Source organism: Terrapene carolina, unplaced genomic scaffold (assembly GCF_002925995.2).
Source record: "Terrapene carolina triunguis isolate 2854851 unplaced genomic scaffold, T_m_triunguis-2.0 Scaffold22, whole genome shotgun sequence".
NCBI classification, from domain to species: Eukaryota; Metazoa; Chordata; order Testudines; family Emydidae; genus Terrapene; species Terrapene triunguis.
This window is the reverse complement of record NW_020664373.1, coordinates 11,511,358-11,534,437: the sequence shown is the minus strand read 5'-3', so window position 1 is coordinate 11,534,437 and position 23,080 is coordinate 11,511,358. Positions and strand designations below refer to the sequence as shown.

The window sequence follows — 23,080 nt, the reverse complement described above, 5'->3', positions numbered from 1 at the left end:
CAGCGCGGCGACGAGAGTGATGAAGAAATTCACATGGACATAGACCTCTCACAAAGTATGGGCCCCAGCAATGTGCAAATCATGGTGTTACTGGGGCAGGTTCATGGCGTGGAACGCCGATTCTGGGCCCGGGAAACAAGCACAGACTGATGGGACCGCATCGTGTGGGTGTGGGACGACTCCCAGTGGCTGCGAAACTTTCGCATGCGTAAAGGCACTTTCATGGAACTTTGTGACTTGCTTGCCCCTACCCTGAAGCGCCAGAATACCAGAATGAGAGCAGCCCTCACAGTTGAGAAGCGAGTGGCGATAGCCCTGTGGAAGCTTGCAACGCCAGACAGCTACCGATCAGTCGGGAATCAATTTGGAGTGGGCAAATCTACTGTGGGGGCTGCTGTGATCCAAGTAGCCAACGCAATCAAAGTCCTGCTGATATCAAGGGTAGTGACTCTGGGAAACGTGCAGGTCATAGTGGATGGCTTTGCTGCAATGGGATTCCCTAACTGTGGTGGGGCGATAGACGGAACCCATATCCCTATCTTGTCATCGGAGCACCAAGCCACCGAGTACATAAACCGAAAAGGGTACTTTTCAATGCTGCTGCAAGCCCTGGTGGATTACAAGGGACGTTTCACTAACATCAACGTGGGATGGCCGGGAAAGGTACATGATGCTCGCGTCTTCAGGAACTCTGGTCTGTTTCAAAAGCTGGAGGAAGGGACTTTCTTCCCCGACTAGAAAATAACCGTTGGGGATGTTGAAATGCCTATAGTTATCTTTGGGGACCCAGCCTACCCCTTAATGCCATGGCTCATGAAGCCGTACACAGGCAGCCTGGACAGTAGTCAGGACCTGTTCAACTATAGGCTGAGCAAGTGCAGAATGGTGGTAGAATGTGCATTTGGACGTTTAAAAGCGCGCTGGCACAGTTTACTGACTCGGACAGACCTCAGCGAAACCAATATTCCACTTGTTATTGCTGCTTGCTGTGCGCTCCACAATATCTGTGAGAGTAAGGGGGAGACATTTATGGCGGGGTGGGAGGTTGAGGCAAAATCGCCTGGCCGTTGATTACGCGCAGCAAGAGACAAGGGTGGTTAGAAGAGTACAGCAGGGCACGGTGCGCATCAGAGAAGCTCTGAAAACCAGTTTTGTGACTGGCCAGGCTACGGTGTGAAACTTCTGTTTGTTTCTCCTTGATGAAGCCCCCCCCCTTCACTCTACTTCCCTGTAAGCTAACCACCCTCCCCTCCTCCCTTCGAGCACCGCTTGCAGAGGCAATAAAGTCATTGTTACTTCACATTCATGCATTCTTTATTAATTCATCACACAACTAAGGGGATAACTGCCAAGGTAGCCCGGGAGGGGTCGGGGAGGAGGGAAGGACAAGGACACACTGCAGTTTAAAACTTTAAAACTTTAACTCTTATTGAAGGCCAGCCTTCTGATGCTTGGGCAATCATCTGGGGTGGAGTGGCTGGGTGGCCGGAGGCCCCCCCACTGCGTTCTTGGGCGTCTGAGTGAGGAGGCTATGGAACTTGGGGAGGAGGGCTGTTGGTTACACAGGGGCTGTAGCAGCGGTCTCTGCTCCTGCTGCCTTTCCTGCAGCTCAACCATACGCTGGAGCATATCAGTTTGATGCTCCAGCAGCCGGAGCATCGACTCTTGCCTTCTATCAGCAATCTGACACCACCTATCCTCTTCAGCCCGCCACTTGCTCTCTTCAGCCCGCAGTTCAGCCCGCCACCTCTCCTCTCGTTTATATTGTGCTTTTCTGCACTCTGACATTGCCTCCTTCCACGCATTCTGCTGTGCTCTGTCAGCGTGGGAGGACATCTGGAGCTCCAAGAACATATCATCTCGAGTCCGCTGTTTTCTCCTTCTAATCTTCACTAGCCTCTGCGAAGGAGAAACATTTGCAGCTGGTGGAGGAGAAGGGAGAGGTGGTTAAAAAAAAAAAGACACATTTTAGAGAACAATGGGTACACTCTTTCACGTTAAATTTTGCTGTTCACATTACACAGCACATATGCTTTCGTTACAAGGTCGAATTTTTCCTCTTATATTGAGGGCCTGCTGGTTTGGTGTGAGAGATCACTCACGCAGTGCCAGGCAACAGAATTCGGCTTGCAGGCAGCCATGGTAAGCCACAGTCTTTTGGCTTTTTTAACCTTCATAACATGTGGGAGTGGTTTCAAACAGCAGCGCCCTCATTTCCCATACCAAGCACCTGTTGGGTTGGCCATTTAAAATGGGTTTGCAATGTAAAAGGAGGGGCTGCGGTTTCTGGGTTAACATGCAGCACAAACCCAACTAACCCCCCTCCCCCCCCCCAATTCTCTGGGATGATCACTTCACCCCTCCCCCCCACCGCGTGGCTAACAGTGGGGAGTATTTCTGTTCAGCCGAGCAGGAACGGGCACCTCTGAATGTCCCCTTAATAAAATCACCCCATTTCAACCAGGTGACCATGAATGATATCACTCTCCTGAGGATAACAAAGAGAGATAAGGAATGGATGTTGTCTGCATGCCAGCAAATACCGGGACCATACGCTGCCATGCTTTGTTATGCAATGATTCCAGACTACGTGCTACTGGCCTGGCGTGGTAAAGTGTCCTACCATGGCGGACGGGATAAGGCAACCCTCCCCAGAAACCTTTTGCAAAGGCTTTGGGAGTACATGAAGGAGAGCTTTCTGGAGATGTCCCTTGAGGATTTCCGCTCCATCCCCATACACGTTAACAGACTTTTCTAGTAGCTGTACTAGCCGCGATTGCCATGGCAAATTAATCATTAATCATTAAACACGCTTGCTTTTAAACCATGTGTAATATTTACAAAGCTACACTCACCAGAGGTCCCTTGTGCGCCCTCAGGGTCTGGGAGCACGCCTTGGGTAAGTTCGGGGGTTACTGGTTCCAGGTCCAGGGTGATAAAACATATCCTGGCTCTTAGGGAAACTGGTTTCTCTGCTTCCTTGCTGTGAGCTATCTTCATTGTCTTCATCATCATCTTCCTCGTACCCCGAACCCGCTTCCCTGTCGCATGCTTTTCCATTGATGGAGTCAAAGCACACGGTTGGGGTAGTGGTGGCTGGACCCCCAGCATGGCACGCAGCTCCGCGTAGAAGCGGCATGTCTGCGGCTCTTACCCTGACCTTCCGTTTTCCTCTCTGGCTTTGTGGTAGGCTTGCCTTAGCTCCTTAATTTTCATGCGGCACTGCTGTGCGTCCCTGTTATGGCCTCTGACCTTCATGGCCTTTGAGACTTTTTCTAATATTTTGCCATTTCGTTTACTGCAACGGAGTTCAGCTAGCACTGATTCGTCTCCCCATATGGCGAGCAGATCCCGTACCTCCCGTTCGGTCCATGATGGAGCTCTTTTGCGATCCTGGGACTCCATCATGGTTACCTGTGCTGATGAGCTCTGCGTGGTCACCTGTGCTCTCCCACGCTGGGCAAACAGGAAATGAAATTCAAAAGTTCGCGGGGCTTTTCCTGTCTACCTGGTCAGTGCATCTGAGTTGAGAGTGCTGTCCAGAGCAGCCACAATGAAGCACTCTGGGATAGCTCCCGGAGGCCAATACCGTCGAATTCCGTCCACACTACCCCAAATCCGACCCGGAAAGGCCAATTTCAGCGCTAATCCCCTCGTCGGAGGTGGAGTAAAGAAACCGGTTTACGAGACTCTTTAAGTCGAAAAAAAGGGCTTCGTCGTGTGGACGTGTCCAGGTTTAATTCGATTTAATGCTGCTAAATTTAAGACCTGGTCTAAACTACGAGTTTAGGTCAGTTACCACATGTTAAAACCACACCGTTCCACTGTAGTCTGCGCAAAGCCTCAATTAAATACTCTGTTGCACTGAATTCAATAACAAGAATAAAAAGGATTCTATTTCACTAGTACTGTACCTTTTCATCTGTAGTTGGCAACTTCTGTGTCCAAAGACAGGAGCTTAGAGAATTTCATGCCTCGCTAAAAAAAAAAACTGTCCTTCAGCACTGGCCTAATACATTCTCATTGTGGACACAATTCTGAAGTTTACTGTGGCAAAACTCTTAGATTTTCTTACCAGAAATAGTTTATGAGAAAAACTAATTTCAAAAATGTTCAAAATGACCACTTGTTCCATACAGCTGACTGAAGGCCTGATTCAATGCCCATTGGATGTCAGCTAAAAGCCTCTCATTGACTTTTCCAGGGCCTGATCCAATGCCCTTTTCTTTTTTCAGCACATGTGCCAGATGTTGCTTCAGCATGCTGAAATATCTTGACTACAAGTCACTATTCAGAAATGGATTTCCAGATTTATATTTAAATTAATTATTTTAATAAACCATCTATTTGTATCTCTATAATGTTATCAAAACCCCAGCTTCCATTAAAAAAGAGAGAAACATTTTGCTAATGTTTTCAATTGCAAAATGTCAACAAAAATTAAAAAATAAAAAATCATTTTTGGAATTAGGTCATTTTTCAGTTTAAAAAAAATAATGGACATTTTTTGACCAGCTCTATCCAAGAGGTGTCAAGCTGGGCATTTGAAATCTGTATTTCAGATAAAAAGGAAACTCACAATACTGCATGTTTATTGTGAAAATGCTTAATATTATCCTTTAAACATGGAACTTATTTAGGCCCTTGCTAGATGGTGCTTTAAGCACTTCTAATCGGATGGTCTCATGTCTTTCTAGAAAATCCTACAGTGTGAAAGGGAATACAAAAAAATAGTAAATATGATCATACTTAACCTTGCATTTAAATGACCAAAATGATTTTAACATGAAGTTATAAGCAAGTTTTAAAGAAATTTAATGCTGAAGCACCTAATCAAACTCACAAAAGAGCATTTAACGTCAGCAGTTCTTATCTGGCTTCATGCCCTAATGTCACCCTAATGAAACTGAGTCAGTGATTACACCAGGGAAGTACAAAGTGACTGTTACATCAAAGAACTCTTATAAACACAAGCCAGCAATAAAAATGTGCAAAATATTGTATCCATATTATATCACATTCTGAACTCCTCCTCTGACCAAACTAACCAAACAAATGCTAAGGGAGAACATGCACTAGCGCCAAAACAAAGAAAATCCAAACCTGTATGAGACACAAGCAACTTACTCACCGTTGAAGACTCAGTGACGTTAACAGTTGCCACTGAAAAGTACAATTGGAACAGCTTTTGAAGGTTATCTACACAATTGGTAAAAACAGCTGTACACCAAAGTGAATAGTACTGTGTGGGAAATGATCTTTGGCCAATGAAAATTTGACTGTGTGGTTTTAAATTTCGAAGTTAAATTCACCATTGAAGTCTCATCTTGGTTTAGAAATATAAAATGACATATTACTGCATTCTTGCTAGATCCACTCAGAATGTAGACTCCACTCCCCTTTTTGATCATCAGTCCAGTTCTTAACAGAGATGTAACTGCAATGATGCTTTTTTATTACAAAGATCACAAAATCCACCATCACAACTAGCACCTTGGCTGGTGGTCCCAGAAGTGCCAAGGACAGAGTGGGTATAGAGAATTAATGCACTCCAAGCCCAGATTCCTCCAGCATTAAACCTAGTGCCTTGATTTTGCTATATTCCCTCATCTTCTATACATAGACAAAATCTTTTACTGTAAGAAAATAACTTCTGATCCACTGTTTCATTTGCATTTAATTCATTCAGTAACTAAAAAGTTGTTAGCATATAACATTGGTTTACTAGAATCTGTATGTATTGACATAAATTGTATTATTATATTCATTTCAGTAACTTATTTTAGATTTTTCTTTTGACACACTGATGTTATTGTTCTAAGGAACGAGTTATGCCTACTACAGCTGAGTCTATCCACAAGCTGGATATTTTCAACATATGCCTTGAAACTTGCATAACCAAATGCGACCAAAGGCCATGGAATTCCAGCCCCCAATTGCTCTCTGAAACACATATATACATCCCTGCAATGGAGGACAGGAAGAGTTAGAATTAGATCATTCCATGGGGCCCATCAGCACACAGATCTCGTCCTTCTTCCATACCACAATCCTCCCCAATATCCCTCCGAGAAACCTTAGTGGGGGTTGCTGTGCATGGGGAGGTGGATGTGTTATGTTCATTGTTTTTCTCTTCCTCTCTTGCACCCACCCACGCATCCTTGGCAGCGTGGTGGGAGATTCTAGAGACTGTGGTGAGTAGGAGTGTCTCTGGTAACATACCTGCAATGAAGCTGTGCTGCCTGGGAGCTGGAGGAAGGCACCCAACATTCTGTTCTGGAGACAGACCACCTCCATGTGAACGGCTGTGACCTCCAGCAGAACCCCCAAGATCTAAGAATTCAGAGGAAGACCTTCCCCCCACTCTTTCTGTGAATCTCACAGGAACAATATATTGGAAACTGAGGGAATATTTGTGCAGATGTTCTTGCTCCTGCTCCAGGTTTTTCCATGAGAGTGGTGATCTGGAAATTAATGCTGAAGGGCTCAGTTCTGCAGGCCCTAAACAAAACTTCCATTAAGGTCCATAGTTTGAGCTGGGACTGCAGGATCAGGACCCAAATTTGTTGCAATACTTACTTTTGTATCATTGTATTTTTGTAGAAACAGTCTTAAGCTGTAAATTCATTCTAGAATGTTTCAGATAAATAGCTTTTTTCATTCTCAGTGTAACATATGGGCAAAACCCAGGTTTCATGGCTAAATTTGGATGTTCTTCAAACTTGCATTTTCCTTTTTCATATCCATGTTATATTTTAAAAACTGGACTGCATTAAAATGTGAAAAAATTATACTCACCATCATTCACACGTCTGCAATGGATGCATCAACAACAGTTTTAGTTTTCTAAATGTTAGTCAGGAGCGGCGCCAGGGTTTTTGCCGCCCTAGGCGGCAGCACTCCTCCTCTGAGCATTCAGGGGGCCTGGGGTCTTCGGCGGTGGGGGTCCTTCCGCTCCGTGTCTTCGGGGCACTTCAGCAGCGGGTCCCGGAGCGAGTGAAGGACCCGCCGCCGAATTTCCGCCGAGGGCAGCAAAATGCCGCCCCCCAAATCCTGCCGCCCTAGGCGACTGCCTAGGGTCACCTAGTGGAAGTCCCGGCCCTGGTTACAGTTACTAAGTAGACATGCAGTGGCCTCTGGACTTAAATTGTGTCAGTTGCCCATTAAGTCTGATGTATAAAGATATTGAAATGAGTACCTTGAATCTAGTTTCAAAACTACATTCTGGAATCATGTCTGAATAAGATCTTGTCTACACAAGAATGTCACAGCAGTTTAAATTAATTCCTGAATTGATTTAGTTAGACTGGTGCAAGTGCCTTTGCAGACATCCTTATTTCAGTTTATGATGGCTTGTTTTAGGTTATCTTAAAACAGATTCCTAATCGACCTAAGCTAAACCCAAACAAGCATGCCCATACAAGGGTTTGCTCTGGCTTAACTAAATCAGTTTAAAGTTATCCCTCTAGTCAACCCATTGAAACTTCCTCATGTAGACGACATGTTATCTGGTTACCTATGATTTTGATAGCCAAAATACACCTCTACCCCGATGTAACCCTGTCCTCAGGAGCCAAAAAATCTTACCGCATTATAGGTGAAACCGCGTTATATCAAATTTGCTTTGATCTGCTGGAGTGCGCAGCCCCGCCCCCCCGGAGCCCTGCTTTTACCGTGTTATATCCGAATTCGTGTTATATCGGGTTGCGTTATATCGGGGTAGAGGTGTAATCAGTTTTTTACAACATGTGCAGAAGCAGCCAGCTAATCTTAGGCAAAAAGTCTTTCCAAAGCCCACGTCCCTGAGAGGAGACCAAAAAATCCCTTTCTAGGTAAAACTACCCTTCAACCATGGTCCCCAAACAAGAAACACCAGTATTTAATACACATTCAGTCAGTAAAGGAGCAAATATATTCTAGTTTTATTTGTAAAATATTCTTTCCTAAGGGCAAAATACATTTTACAAAAGTTAGCAAAAATTGGTACAATTATGAGGAAACTATTACTATTTTTTGTTCAGTTATTTGGGTCTCTTCAAAATGGAAGATAGAGGTACACACCACATTGACAGAATTCAGTGCTAGTTAGCTAAGTCTATAAATATGCCATTCTGACATTTACATCTGTGGATGACAGTGGAAAAATTCTCTACAAATACTGAAAAAAAAATCTAAGCATTTTTGGTATTTTTCTGATTTTTGTAACTGGAAATACCTACAGACTAGATTCTAAAACTGTTGGTATTTTGCAAGGAGGATCCTAACTAAGAATAATGATAGAGTTGTTCTTGTTTATGACCAACAAACTATTTCAAATGTTAATTTGAGGACTAAACAATAATGGCATAAAATCTATAGTGAAAATAAATCCATTCAAATGATTCATTTAAGCCTAAATGTATATACAGTCATGTAAAAAATGGAAGGAAAGTTATTTTCTATTCACATATTTATTATGGCTATTACAGTCAAGTAATTTCCAAAATAAGATGCTTTACTAACATATTATATATAAAATCTTATGGAGAAGGGAGGAAAAAAGGAACATATGTAACTATTTCTGAGGGACAAAGTTCCAGCAATCCTGATTAACTTGGAGACAAACAATGTCTGAAAAGAGAGTCTGCATTTTCACCTTTCAGGGTATGACTTTGTAAGGTTGGGATGTCCCAAATGCTTCTAACTACTAACAACCTACAAAAAACAGAGCAAATATGCTTGATAGTTCACACAAACTGCCCAGAAACCTAAAAGTTGTGACTATTATAGGTGAGTCTGGATAGGTGTAACAATTGTCATCTTAATAATGACCCAGGATATACAGAGCTAAAGCATGAGTCTCTTTAGCTTGAGCTAAAGGACCAATGGCTTGATGCCATGCCCAATGAAAAGCCTTCCATTGCCTTCATCGGTGGATCAAGGACCCAAGTTCTCTAGCGGGAAGCTCAAACAGACTCCTATCCTCGATGGATTAGACACAGAGGGGGACATGTAACAAACACGGAACAATGGGTTATGTTGGTATGCTAGTCCTTGATTATCCTTTCAAAAGGATATATTTTGTACTTTACATTGAGTAAAAGAGAACCAGAATATATAGACAAAAATATTCGTTTTTAATATTCATTCCAGACAAGAGCCACCCATCGGGAAGAGGAAAAATATTACTTACCAGCAATTGTATTTGTTGTAGTTGCCCTCATCTTCCCTTATCCTACAACAAAATCTCTGCTGTAGGATGGGAGAAAAAACCAAGATGTCTGACAACTCAAAATGGTGCAATACCAATCACACTCTCCTTTCTATGTTATAAGTTTTTTCAATTATATTATCCAGCTGTTAGAACAAGTTTCCTTCCCCAAACATAACAAGCTTGACCCAGATAGCTTTTAAATCCTTATTCTTTTGTTCAGGGGGACAATCATTTTCTCTTTCCTGTTCTGTGCCGTGTACTTCCTCAAGGCAAAATGATCTCTTCTGGGGCCAATAGTTGTCTGACAAGCACCTACTTTCAGTGAAGTGCCCATCATGCAACCAACTATGAATGGAGTAAGGCATCTCTATGATGGGAATGAGTGCCAGTGGCTCAAGAAGGGAGGGACCCCAAGTCTTCCGCCATTTTGGCCTCGTGGAGTATATTATATAGTGCTGGGGACAACCCGACAAGATTGGCTTCTGGATAGTATTTTGAACAACCTACAGCATGACTGCAGCTAGGTGTCAGATGGTTGTAAGACATGTAGCATTTTAGTCTGTAAGGTTGATAGTGTCACTTTCATACGGCTTTACTGAAGTAGGGCTTTGCGGAGGACTCTTTTCACTTGATGGCGGTGTGGCCAAAACTTTCTTTTGGACTCCAATTGCAGCCTTCTTATGGTCATGTCTAAGACTGCGGATTGTACTGTTTATGGCAGCCACACATGCTTTCCAATCATATCCAGTTTCCTTTAGATCAAAGGATGGGTAGTTCTCTTGAAGAAAGTCTAAAGATAAATAACCAGATAAGTAGGGCATTATCATCAATTATTTATGCAAGCTCTGTTTTGCTTGCATGTTTTATTTGGACACAACTGGGCCAAAACAAGTATTCAGAAGTGCATTCTCCCAGTACAGAATACAGTCAAACTCACCATTAAGTTACAAGGGTCAAAGCTAGACTGATGATGAAGTCTATTTTTAAAAAGTTATTGGAAAAGTTGAAATACATAAAAGTGACTAGATGGCCTAGGGAGATAACATGTGGACAGGGTTTGTTTTGTTTTGTTTTTTAATCTAGCAGAGATCAGGAGTTGGGGTAAAAATATATCACCCCTTCATTCCTCCCACTGGTTGTGCCTCTAATCTCATGGCAGTTTCACGTAATGTTTCAGAAGCTGCATGATTTATTATGGATACAAGGTTAGTAATTTTTATTTATCTCCAGCCCATCTTTTGAAGAGAGTTTAGCTGTGCATACCTCTGAGAGCATTGATCCTGTTGCAGTCCAGTGGACACATGCCACGTTCCAGATTACCATACACATTGCTCTTCACCAATACATCTTCTGTGAAGAGATGGCGAATCAGATAGCGAGCGGACAACTCTGGCCGAGACTTCCCCTTGGCTACATAAATAACTGAGAAGGGCAACTGAACATTGCGCCATGGACTCCCAAGATGTTCTAGAGAGGAAGTTGGAGAGATAAATATTTTATTTTCATTGCAGAAATGGTATTTATCATGCTTTCAAAGGACCACATTATACTAGAATACAATTTTTTCCCCCCTACACTACTTACTTGGAATGGCCAGAAGAAATAACTTAACATTATATATATATATACACACACACACACACACAGCATCTTTCATTCTGAAAGATCTCAAACCACTTGACAAACTTTATATAAGATCTGTAAAAGCAGCAAAGAGTCCTGTGGCACCTTATAGACGTGAGATCCAGACTAACACGGCTACCCCTCTGATATATAAGATATGTGCACACTCATGAAATGAATCATTGTAGTTAGAACTAAAATTCAGCAGCTCTGGGATGGAATAATGATACCTAGCTAGGCAGACAACCAGTGTGCAACATACTGAATGTTGAAGAAAGGAAGAAAAATTTTAGCAAAGGACATGAAGCAAGCCCTGGTCTTACAAAAAGCATCATGGGATCCTCAGAAATCAAGGTCCTATCTGTGTGACCCTTACAGTTGCTCCTTGAAGAGTCTTACATGCAGTAATGCATAAAACTCCATGTATCTAAATGGTTGCAATAATGCAGGTAGAACCTGGGATTTGGGAACACTAGGTATTTTAAACACAATGGCTTAGATTTGCAAGCCACCCCAAGCAGCCAAAAAGATTATTTCAAATATATATTTGCTCTGCTGTACAGGATCATAACAGTCGTCTTTGTTACGCTTTCAGAAATGCTAGTTATGCAACTGGACTTGCTTCCGGACTGCTTCCTGTACTGTTATTTCATCTAAAAAAAATAAATAAATAGTCCTTCCAAGAAATAAAACCAGTGCTGCTTTCTGATAGTATTCAAACCTTGTGGGTGGAGAATGAAAATAGAATGAACATTCTTCTATATTACTCTGAAACTACTTAATTTCAATGAAGAAGCGAGCCACACACTGAATAAAATGTACATTATATGTAGCAAAAGAATAGTCAATTACGAGACCTGTTGAGTAAGAGGGTCCTGCCACCTCTTTCGTGGGCTGCTCAAGCCCTACACAAGTCCCACCCAATCAATTGTCTCCCGGGGAACTGGCCACAGAGAATTTCCCCCAGAGCTCTCTATAGCCATTACATGCCATGTAGTATCATGTTTTACTGCTGTATTTATAAACTGTGCACTTTTATTAATGGAAGAAAATAAAACAAATTTTAAGGCTGCTTTTGGGATTATTTGGAAATTGTTATAAAGTTTAGCACAGTGACAGATCTGCCTGTTAGATTAGGATATAGAAAATTTCTCTGCCTCTTTAATATGCCAAGCTGCCTTGGAACATCTATTATTTCTCATATAAAGTGGGAAAATAGGGTAATAATGCATGAACTCCTGAAATGCTAGATGGACTATTTCACAGATGAGATTGCCAATCTAATTATTCAGCAAAAGTGCAAATGTGTTTGTGATAAAGACATGGGTGGAGGGGAACACAGGTGATCTGTTGCCAGAGTCTGTTTGGCATGAGGGGACATACTACCTATACTGAGGGATTATTTTGGGAAAAATGGAAAGCAGTCCTGTAGGTCAGTAAACCCCATTTACCACTGTGTAGGATTCAAGGCGCTGTATATCACAAATGATTTCACTTACCTGTACTTAAACTAGCACAGTAGTTTTGGAATCTTAACATCTGCTACTTCTCAATCAACTGTATAAAATGCAATTTGTGTTAATCCAGAAGATGAAAGTCTCCTAACTTACCCATTGGTTCCAAAGACTGTAGTTTATTGGATGAAGGTGCATGGAACATCTCAGGGACTTTATCCCATGTGGTACTCTGAAGTCTGTTTGTTGTTGAGCTGGTCATTTTCTGAGAGGATTGAGAATTGACGTCACTATCTTCCCCATTATAGTTTAAATCCACACAAATAGATGTGTCTGGAGTGTCAGCAGGTTTCTCCTTCCCTTCAGTAGTCTCCTGAAACACACAAATGGGGTTAATGAATGCTTTGGGAGAAGTCTACCCGTTTTCCAGTTAAGTGTATCAAATGATTTCCATATTATTAAGAATTAGATTCCACAAATTTGAGAAATTGTTAACCATACGTTTCAACCACAAGAGCCACATGTCAGCCACTTGTTGAGGTCCTTGTGTAATGAGGCACTTTGGAAGCTGAGTTGCATGGATTTCCAGGTGTTCTTGGGGTGAAACACCAGTGTGATGCAAAGGCTGGAAATATGTGACCAGATGTGGGAAGGCCTATGAGAGTATACAGTGGAGGTATAGTCTTGGGGAAGCATACTCTGAAACTAGACACACTGAAGACCCAAGGGTTGCAAGGTGGAGAGGAAAAATGGATAAAGTGAGAAATGCTGGAAGTTACGCCAGAGATACTTTGGGTGGAACTGTGACTATTATCCGTGAACAATACGAAGACCGACGACATCCTTGGTTTGAATTAAAGAGGCCAGGAGAGCTATAGTGTAGGTAGAGTAGTTCTGATCCTTTTATTGCACCCAACACAAATCTCAGAGATACTACTTCCCAGGGAAACCTCTATAGCTAGCTGAACAACTGCAGCATTGAATTCTGCCCATCAAAATAACGGTTTAACTTGTAAGCCATCTTTCCAACACTGTTTTGAGCCCCTAGCTATTGCAACACAGTTCAGGATATGGGAGTGAAATAATTGTTAAGGCTTCTGGGAAAGGATCCTGCTGTACAATTATTTAGAGTAACAGAAGACACTGCTGAAGTCAGTGCAGATTGTTTTGGAAGAACATTGACTGAAGGGGTTTAATAGATGGGGATAACAGGGAGTTTTCATTCAATTTACAATAATGTTAATCGACTATAAATTAATTGGTAAATAAATTCCAGCGACATGGAGACAGTCTACTGTCCATCAATAGGTTAAGATAAATTTGTGTGTCCCTAATAGTAGTGGTATGATAAACAAAAGGGTAAACACTTTCCATTAGTTTAACCAAACAAGGGCACTTGCAAATGGTTTTATTTAAACAGTTTAATAGTGAAAAATGTAAGAAATAAAATACTTATTAGTAACAGTTCTTAAACAGCAATTTTCGCTAAAGGTTTTTTGTTTGTTTGTAACTTTATTTGTTTAAGTAAATATTCATGCATGACCATTAAAAGTGTGTTTGAGTTGATCCTTAATGAAGAGCTCTTAAAAATAAATTCTAACAAGGGATAATCTGCACTATTGATAGAACTCAGAAGGAGTGGGTAGCTAGTTATACAGGGCCCCAATTCTGCAAAGATTTATGCATGTTCTTAACTGGTTAGATGACTGGGAATAATTCAGATCACACAGGCCTTCTAATAACTAGCTACTTAGACTTTGGTAAGCTTGGTAATTATTCTATAAAATTACTACAAGTTGCAACAAATTTTACTACCTATCAGCAAATATTACTGTATTTTCATTTTAGGATTTTGCATGTGTGTGTCTTTTGTTAATATTATAAAATATAAAAATGCTGACACTGTTCCACACATACCATTGTGACTGGAGTCAGCGGAGCTGTGTTGAACCATGACAAAATAAGTCCCAAAGAGTCTTAAATTATGGGGCTCACGTGGTGAGGTACTTACTTATACATCTAATTCTGTAAGAAAACATTTACTCTCTCATTAATAACTATTACACCTGGAGATGACTTACTGGGTTTATTTTGGTTTCACAGCGTAAGCAGCGGATCATGGCATTGACGTTTGTGATGCAGGTTTTCCAGTCTCTTCCATATTCACTCAGGTCATAATTTGGGAAATGAGTTGCAAGAAATTCTGCACACAAAATGTAGGAAGTCTTTTAAACTATGTAATAATAAAGAAGCACTAAAAAGAACTTTAGTCAAATAAGTGAATAAGTGAACACAATGAGATCAATTTCAAGTGCTTACCAAGATTTGTGAATGAGTTTTCGATTTTAGCTTATATTAAGGAAATGTATGGTAGACTGGTACTTTCTATATAGGCAGCAGTATACTTCTGCATCCCATTACAAAACTGAGATGCATCAGAAAAGTTTCCCTGTACCTGATAAGGAGCATTTTCTTTATTCAATATTTCTTAGTAGATACATGGAAATTGTCAAACAAACTACCTGACTATAAATAGAGATGACAGGACTAGCAAAGGGGCTAACATACATCATTCTATTATTCATATGAACTGTGATTTGCTTTCTGCCCAGACAGAATAAATGAATGCCTGATTTGTGATCTTACAAAAAGGAGTAGCTAGTGTATGCGTAGGTGGGCGCATGTGGGTTTGGGGCTGGGAAGGGCATTTCTCAAAATGTTGCCACCCTCACCACTTTTCAAACAAGGAAGAAATGGAGGGTTAGGAGAAAAATGCTGACATGTCCATTAACTTGTGTCCTATGTGTGTTATGGCCTTATAATACAAAATGAATATCATCAGCTCTGATTGATTAATGAGAAAAATATGAAATTAGAGTAATCAGAGAAACTACCATAAATATTGAAAGAGTTTACAATGAGCATTTGAGGGTAACTAGATAAAAAGTTCCCCACAGATCCCAAAGGTGCAGAATCGAGCAATATTCACTACCAGTAATGTAATAGTTGCTGGATAATGAGTCACAAAAAGGTAGATTGAAGGACACAATGTAAGGGTCATAATTTAAGAATCCAAGAAAACTGCTAAGGAAGAAAAGTGAACTCTACATGTTTTGTAAGTTAGCATACCTCTAACCGCAGCAACCTTGTTAGGATCCAACGTTCTGCGCCCCCGGGCACTGACACCCATAATGCTACACAGCAAGGTTTCCTTGGGGAACAAGACACGGACTAGGTAACGTGCTGCGTACTTCGGTTTGGTCTTTTGTCGGGCTTTCATCAAATAGTTTCCAAGAACCTTTACATTTCTCTTTGGGTCACCAACATATTCTTTGTAAAGCAAAAACATTTTTTAAAAGATTAGCACAAATCTGTTAAAAGAAGGAGCTCTTCCCCAAACCAATTTCTCTCTTTACCTTTATGACATAGTAAACTCATATTTCCTAACCTTTCATTACGAAAACTAGATCGACTATATATTATCTATCTTTGCACTTACAGGAGACGCAGAAATAGCTTCCATCAGTATATTCTGACTGAATTAGCGTTCTTAGCTCACTCGTATCAAGCATCCAAAACTGATTAAATAATAGTAACAGCATTTTTTAAAAGCATTTAAATGTGTAAGACACAAGAATGACCTACTATGTGCAGATACTTGCATACACATTTTCAAGAAAACATCTCATGAAGGTATCAGGTGTGAGTGTCCATTTTATTAGGTGTGCACAAACAGAAGTTGAGGCACCTTTGAACACTTTACCAATTATTTATATTACTCTAAAAAATAAGTGAATCTGAATGTGATTGAAAACTCAAAAAAAAAAAAAAAAAAATGCTGCCTTCCGCATGACTCAGGGTATATGTACATCATGAAGGGACTTAACATCTGCCTGTGTCATGTGTACTTACCTAGAACATAAGAACGGCCCTACTGGGTCAGACCAAGGGTCCATCTAGCCCAGTATCCTGTTTTCTGACAGTGGCCAGTGCCAGAGGGAATGAACAGAACGGGTAATCATCAAGTGATCCATCCCCTGTCGCTCATTCCTAGCCTCTTATGGTGAAATGGTTCATGGAGATCTTTTTGGTGATCCACAGAATTAAACATTTTGGAAAAATAAGTAATGGAGCATTTGGGGGTCTCTCTTACAAAAGAGTCCACAGAATGAAAACATTAGAGAACCTCTGCCTTATCCCATTCAAGAATTAGCATTCCTTACACACAAAGCAATTAAGTTGCTTTCTCAAATGAAGAACATACTGTAAGTTATGTTCCACACCTCGCTTTATGGATGACATATTCTTTATATAATTATCATAAGTATTTATTATATACAAGAATATTTAGTTTTCACATGAAAGCATTACCAAGGAAATCCTTAGATTTAGAGAAACTCCAATATGCTGCACTTCCATTGTAATGGCTGCTGAGATTTTACTGTCGCATATTGGCTCACTGTACTTGCAGGGAGTCCTTGCTGTTCTGTACCACTGGCAGCATGAAAAAAGCTTGTATCAGTAGGACAGTGAAAGAAGAGGGCTCATTAATGCAATCCTGAAGCATTATATCTGCTGCTAAGATTTGTTAAAATGCCCAAGTTATTCTGCACATCAGAATAATCAGTAACATGGAAGACTCAACTGAGTATTTGTTAGTACAGTGTACATACTAACTTTTTGAATATTTGACTTCAAGTTTTAAAGTGACTTCCTGTATATCATGCACACCCAACAGCTTTATTCAGAAGGCTTTAAATATTAATCCACTTTTAAAATGCAAAAGGAGAAAGTCAGCTCTGCTCATTTATTTTTGTTAAAGAAAAAAAATGGAGCGCCTTATGCATGCATTTTATTCACTGTAATTTTCCACTCTACTATACTCAGCATATGTGACTTGTAACTCACCAAAACTAGGATTGATAGAGACAGAAGAAGATGGCAGTTCTTTACTAATATTCGCACTTCCCGATGTGGCCCTGTAATTCATCATCATGGTGTTTCTCCCCAAACTGGTTTCAGATGGGGTTGACATCACCGACGACACCATTGGGGAACCCACCGCTGAAGATGCTACATTGGCAGTGCTTTCCATGACTGTGGTTACAAGACTTGGTTGTGGAGGAAGGTCAGGGATCCTGTTAGCCACTGTGTATGGTGGATGCAGTGAGTGAGTGGAGACTATAGTGGGTAGGGGTGGGCTTTGCCTAAGCAAAGGTTGTTGCGATTCAAGTTGAAGAGTTTGTTGAACAGGTTTTATTGCAGAGTTGGCCTGGAGATGGCTCTTTTGTAGCCTAACCCTCATTGATGGGCTAGGCCCTCCTTGTCCTGGGGGAGAGATATGAAGACTTGACTCTCTTTCCATTGGTTTCTGTACTCTAATTTTTCCATGGGGTAAATGATTGGAACTTCTGTACGTAAATCCAATGGGCCTCTGCAAATGTGATAGGAAAACAATAATTAATGTAAAACTACACAAATCTGTTTTTTTTTTTCTTCATGAACAAGAGAGATTAGATCTCAGCCTAAGCATCTGGCATTAACTATAGTCTTTTCATAAAGATAGCTCTGACCTCTTGACCATGAATCTAACTATTGCATGTTTTTCGGTCTCTGTCGTCATGGGTTTCCACAGTCTAGACACCAACATAGCATTCTTCTCTTGTGTTTGCATCCTGCTCCTAAAGTTCTTCCCAATCACCTGCTAGCATAACATTCCTTCAAGAGCTAAATAAGTAGCTGAGGAACAGACTGTACATATATTAGTAGTTGATAATGGGCATATTTTTGTACAATATTTGCTGAAAATTTCATCAGTTGGTGTCACCAACCTGCTGAGCTATAAGTTGCTGCTCCTGCATTAAAGGAAAAACATTTGGTTTTGCACCTTTTATTTTGGTTGGCTTCTTTACAATGAAGTAGGGCAGAAAAGTTTTGTTTGGTCTCAGCCTGACACCCTTTTATCTGTTTGATGCATTAGAAGTGCAGGCCCTATTTCACCTGGAAGACTCCATGACGACTGGAAATGATTTGTAAAGTGATGACATTAAAGCAGCAGTGGGCAACCTGTGGCCCGTCAGGGTAATCCGCTGGCGGGCCACGAGACAGTCTGTTTACATTAACTGTCCGCAGGCACGGCTGCCCGCAGCTCCCAGTGGCTGCAGTTCACCATTCCCAGCCACTGGGAGCTACAGGCGGCCATGCCAATGTAAGCAAACTGTCTGCAGGTTGCCCACCACTGCATTAAGGGAATAAAACTGGAGCAATTGAAAGAAGAAATAAGTGTTACTAAAAATTCTTTAATTTCAATTAACATTTTGGAGAAAGAATGCCTTTGTGAGACTATTAAACAACAACAGTTATGGAATAAGCGCTAAAAATATACATCCTCCAAGATACCCAACAACTCTTACAGCAAAAACAGGGGAGGTCAGAAATGACAACAAAGATTTGTGGCCTGGAAAACATGTTTTACTATCAGAGACTAAAGGAGCTCAATCTATTTTGTTTATTAAGGAGAAGTTTAAGAGACAACTTGACCATGGCCTAAAATTACCTACCCATGGAGAAGCTATCTGAGACTAGAGGACTCTTTAGTTTAAAAGCTGAAGTCAGTAAAGTTCGAACTGAAAATAAATGTAATTTTTAACAGAAAGAATAATTAGCTATTGGAACAGATGATACAGGGATGTGATATATGTTCCATCACTTGAAGTCTTTAAATCAAGACTAAGGCCCAGATCCACAAAGGGACTTAAGCACCTAAACCCCAGATTTAGGTCCCTAAATCCCAGTTTTAGGCAGCACTGCAATCCACAAACTCCCCTCCACTGCCACGTAAACCTGCGGGTTCCTAAACTCACCTCAGCACCTAAATTTTCAGGATAAAAGTTTCCCTGGGGCCTATGTTTCTGGGTGTGCACACTGCTGCCTCACTCTGTGTGTCCAGATGTCTATTTCCTATCTAAGCCCAGCGTGACCCATGAAGCAGGGGAGGACATCATCTATCTTCCCTGCAGAGCCTGGTCCGGTAGGCGTGCTCTGAGCACACCTATTGGATCAGGACTGATTCAAAATCCAGGAGGAGGAAGAGGAAATGGAAGTGATGGTACCCACTTTATAACTTTTAGCACAGTAGTTACAGCACTCAGCCAGCATATGGGTGACCTAGATTCAATTCTCCCCCTCTCTGCCAGAGGGGGAGTGTGATGGGGTGTACAAGCCCTCCACACTGGAAAGAACGGGGCTAAAGAGCTACTCTGGGCCCAGCCAGCCTTGCCCCAGAATACCCACAAAGTCTGCACAAGCTAGAGGAGGAAGTTAAAAAGAGGAGCAGAGTAACTCAGTGGCAAGCAGATAATCAAAGTGAGCTGGCCTACACCCTTGGAAAGGAGCACCACAGGAGCTCTCGCTGCCTGAGGCATGGTGACAGTGACCTGACCAAGCCTATAAAGAAGGGACCTGTGACTCTCTGAAGGCAGAGACTTTATTTGTGTTTTAGCTATTTACTTCACCCTGGAAGAAGAGAGGGACAGGTAGGAAGTATCCAGGGAGTTGGCTGCATAGCACCTCAAGGTGCAGGCCTTAGCTGGCTATCATTGGGCCCTGGATCAGAGCCCAGTGGAGAGGGTAGACCCAGGCTTCTCCTACCAACCCCTAAAGTGGGACAACTATGAAAGTCTGTCCTTTGGCAGAGAACCTAATTGGGGGAAGACCGTGAAGGTACAAAGGTCCAGACCACAAGACTCCAGGGGAAGTCCTGAATCCCTCACTGAATTCTGAAGACTTCCCCATTATTAGACTCCTGATACATAACCCAAAAGGGGTGGACTGAAAGTGTGACCTGGCTGGAGAGCTGAGTCACTAAAAGGACAGACTGCTGCAGGGTGGAGCTGTAGTAAGAAAGGGGTCTTCCTCTTGGGCATCCAACTTGCCACACCCCTGCACGGCCACTAGGCAGCACTGGTGGTGAGCGTTCCCCTTCCCAGAGAGAAGGAATTTGAACAGGAGTATCCAGCTCTCAGGAGAGTGATCTAACCACTGAGATATTCCGATTTGGGCTTTTTTCAGTCTCTCCTATTGATGCTGTTCTACTGTGTATAAACAATGAAATAGCTATTGGAACAGGGGGACTGCACCCTCAGTCTCCCACCTCCCAGGTGGGTGTGTTAAACCCCTGGACTTCACTCTGTGGTCCAATGACTCTGTACTTATCCAAGGTGCAACGGCTACAACAGGACAGATTGAGGGAACCCCACATCAGAATATCCTATAGCTCAGAATTAGAACACTCTTCTAAGAGGTGTGGGAGATCCCTGTTCAAATCCTCTCCCTCAGGCAGATGGGGGAATTGAAAGACTGTCTCCCACATGAGTTCTATAACCACCAGTCTAAAAAGTATAAGGTGGGTGGCACCACCACCTCCTGCCATCTCCCTCCATTTGTACAGAGTAAGGCAGGCCCCTAACTCATTCCTTCAAGAAATGGTTTCATAGATTCCAAGGCCAAAAGGGACCACTGTGCTCATCCAGTCTGACCTCCTATATAACACAGACATAGAACTTCCCCAAAAGAATTCCAAAGCATATCTTTTAGAAAAACATCCTATCTTGGTTTAAAAATTGTCCAACATGGAGAATCCATCACAACCCTTGGTAGATTGTTCCAATGGTTAATTTCCCTCACTGTTAAAATGTGCAGCTCATTTCCAGTCTGAATGTGTCTAGCTTCAACTTCCAGCCATTAGACTTTGTTGTACTTTTCTCTGCTACACTGAAGAGACCATGATTAAATATTTATTCCCTATGTAGGTACGTATAGTCTGTAATCAAGTCACCCCTTAACCTTTGGCATTAACTGCAGTCTTTCTGATTTTTTTTAATTAAAATGTTGTGTGGCACCAAGTCAAACACCCTACAGAAGTCTAAGTCTATTATGTCAACACAGTTACCTTTATCAATCAAACCTGTAATCTCATCAAAAACATATCAGGTTAGTTTGACAGGATCTATTTTCCATAAATCTATATTGATTGGCATTAATTATATTACCCTCCTTTAATTCTTTGTTAATCAACTCCAGGAAAAGGGGACCCAGCTGTGGATTATTAAGAGAGATAAGCGCCTAAATCCAGGCTCCAGGGAAGCACCTATCTCTGTAAGAGTGGTAGGGTTTCGCACACATCCTGGTCATTGGCTTCTCCCATTGGTTACATGCTGGCTTTGTGGTTCGCATGCTAGGACACCTATCTTTCCCCAGGCTTTGTGGATCCCATTGTTGTTCCTAGGTGATTTCCTAGGTGCCTAAAGTTAGGTCCCACAGTGTCTAGCATCCATTTGGGCCTGGATGTCAATCTAAAACATACGCACTAGTTCAACCACATGTTGTTGGGCAAGATGCAGGAGTTACCAGATTTCTTCTATGGCTTGTTATGCAGGAGGTCATGGTCCATGATCAAAATGGTCCCTTTTAGCTTAAAAAAATAAAAAAATGAATCTTTGACATTCCTGATATTTTAAACTTAAGGTAAAACACCAGCAGGCATTATAAAAAACAAAAGAAAACAAGGATAGCCTTAGAAGTGTTTTCTTTATACGTCAAAAAGAAGCAAAAAAGAGTTTAAAAATGTTTTGAAAAATCTCTTTCAGGTCATTTTTAGCCTCAGGAGAGGCGTTAAAGCAGTTGCTGTTCCCTGTGACCATGCGGGCTGAGGGGGGAAAAGAGAGGGAGTGCGAGAGAGAGGCCACTGGGTTCCAGTGCCCCACAGTGGTGGGCAAGACTGCTCTCTGCTCTGAGGGTTTTGGATGATTGGACATTCAAATCCAAAGAGTTGTCAGGACACAAATTACAACCACAATGTACTGTTTCATCAACTGCAATGCATTCAGAACTCCTCTCTCTCTCTGTGGCCTGGTGGCTCTGGTGATGGGTAGACAGACAGACTAACGGTCTTTCATTCTGTTCTGGTCTCGTGACATCACTGTTGCTGAACAGCGTTACATCAGAGAAACTGTTCAGTACTGTTGATGGCTGTACAGATCTCTCAGCATTCTCAAGAACCATCTCTGATGCTTTTCCTTTAAATGCAGTTTGCTAATAAATTACAAGTCTTGATATTCTGTCTGTTTTAACAGTACATTGAATGTGCAATAACTTGACAATGGTTCAGTTATAGGAAAGCAGTTAAATGTAGTTAATTCCTTTAAAAATCATACCAGTCAACCTGTGAGTTATGCAGAAACTTTCCTCCTCTGTCAGCAAAAACCAGCAGACTAACAGGCCAGAGACTCATCACAAGTAAATTGGCAGAGCTCCTTTGAAGTCAGAGGAGCTACACCAATTTACATCAGCTGATGGTATAACTCCTGAGTCTGTTTCTCCTCCCCACCTTACTGTAAATGGATGTGTAGAGCACCTAGCCCAGTGTTTCTCAAATGTGGCCACCGTGATACTTGTATGTTTGTTAATATCACTTTTCACAACAGACTTACTAGCTACCAATAAATAAATTACAATGATTTGGACGTGTATATGTGCATATTTATTTGGTTTTCCTAAAGCTAATTAAGTATTTTAGGAAAAAGTGAGAGAGCAGCCACCAGCCAGAGTTGGTGGCCGCATTCTGAGGCCACCAAAAAATTTGTCCTGAGAACCCCTAGCCTACCAAATTGACTCTGCCCACTACTACACCGATAGAGGACTGAGCTCACGAATGCCAAGTATATAATAACCTGCCTTTAATGGATGCTAAATCCACTTTTGACCACAGTGGAAGGTGGGGAGAGAGTTTAACCCTCTAATTTCTACTCAT

The 23,080-nt window shown here is 41.7% G+C and overlaps 1 protein-coding gene across 1 annotated transcript; it reads right to left on the bottom strand.

Moving 5' to 3' along the window:
- Positions 1–9,623: 9,623 nt before the first annotated feature.
- On the bottom strand, positions 9,624–17,276 carry LOC113406036 (BEN domain-containing protein 2-like). Its single transcript, XM_026648176.1, has 6 exons — positions 17,179–17,276; positions 15,400–15,600; positions 14,352–14,473; positions 12,427–12,643; positions 10,457–10,660; positions 9,624–9,983 (listed from the first exon to the last, which is right to left on the bottom strand). Exons 1-6 carry the CDS (start codon positions 17,264–17,266, stop codon positions 9,748–9,750), a joined length of 1,068 nt encoding a protein of 355 aa, XP_026503961.1. The 5' UTR covers positions 17,267–17,276; the 3' UTR covers positions 9,624–9,747.
- Between the last annotated feature and the right edge of the window lie 5,804 nt (positions 17,277–23,080).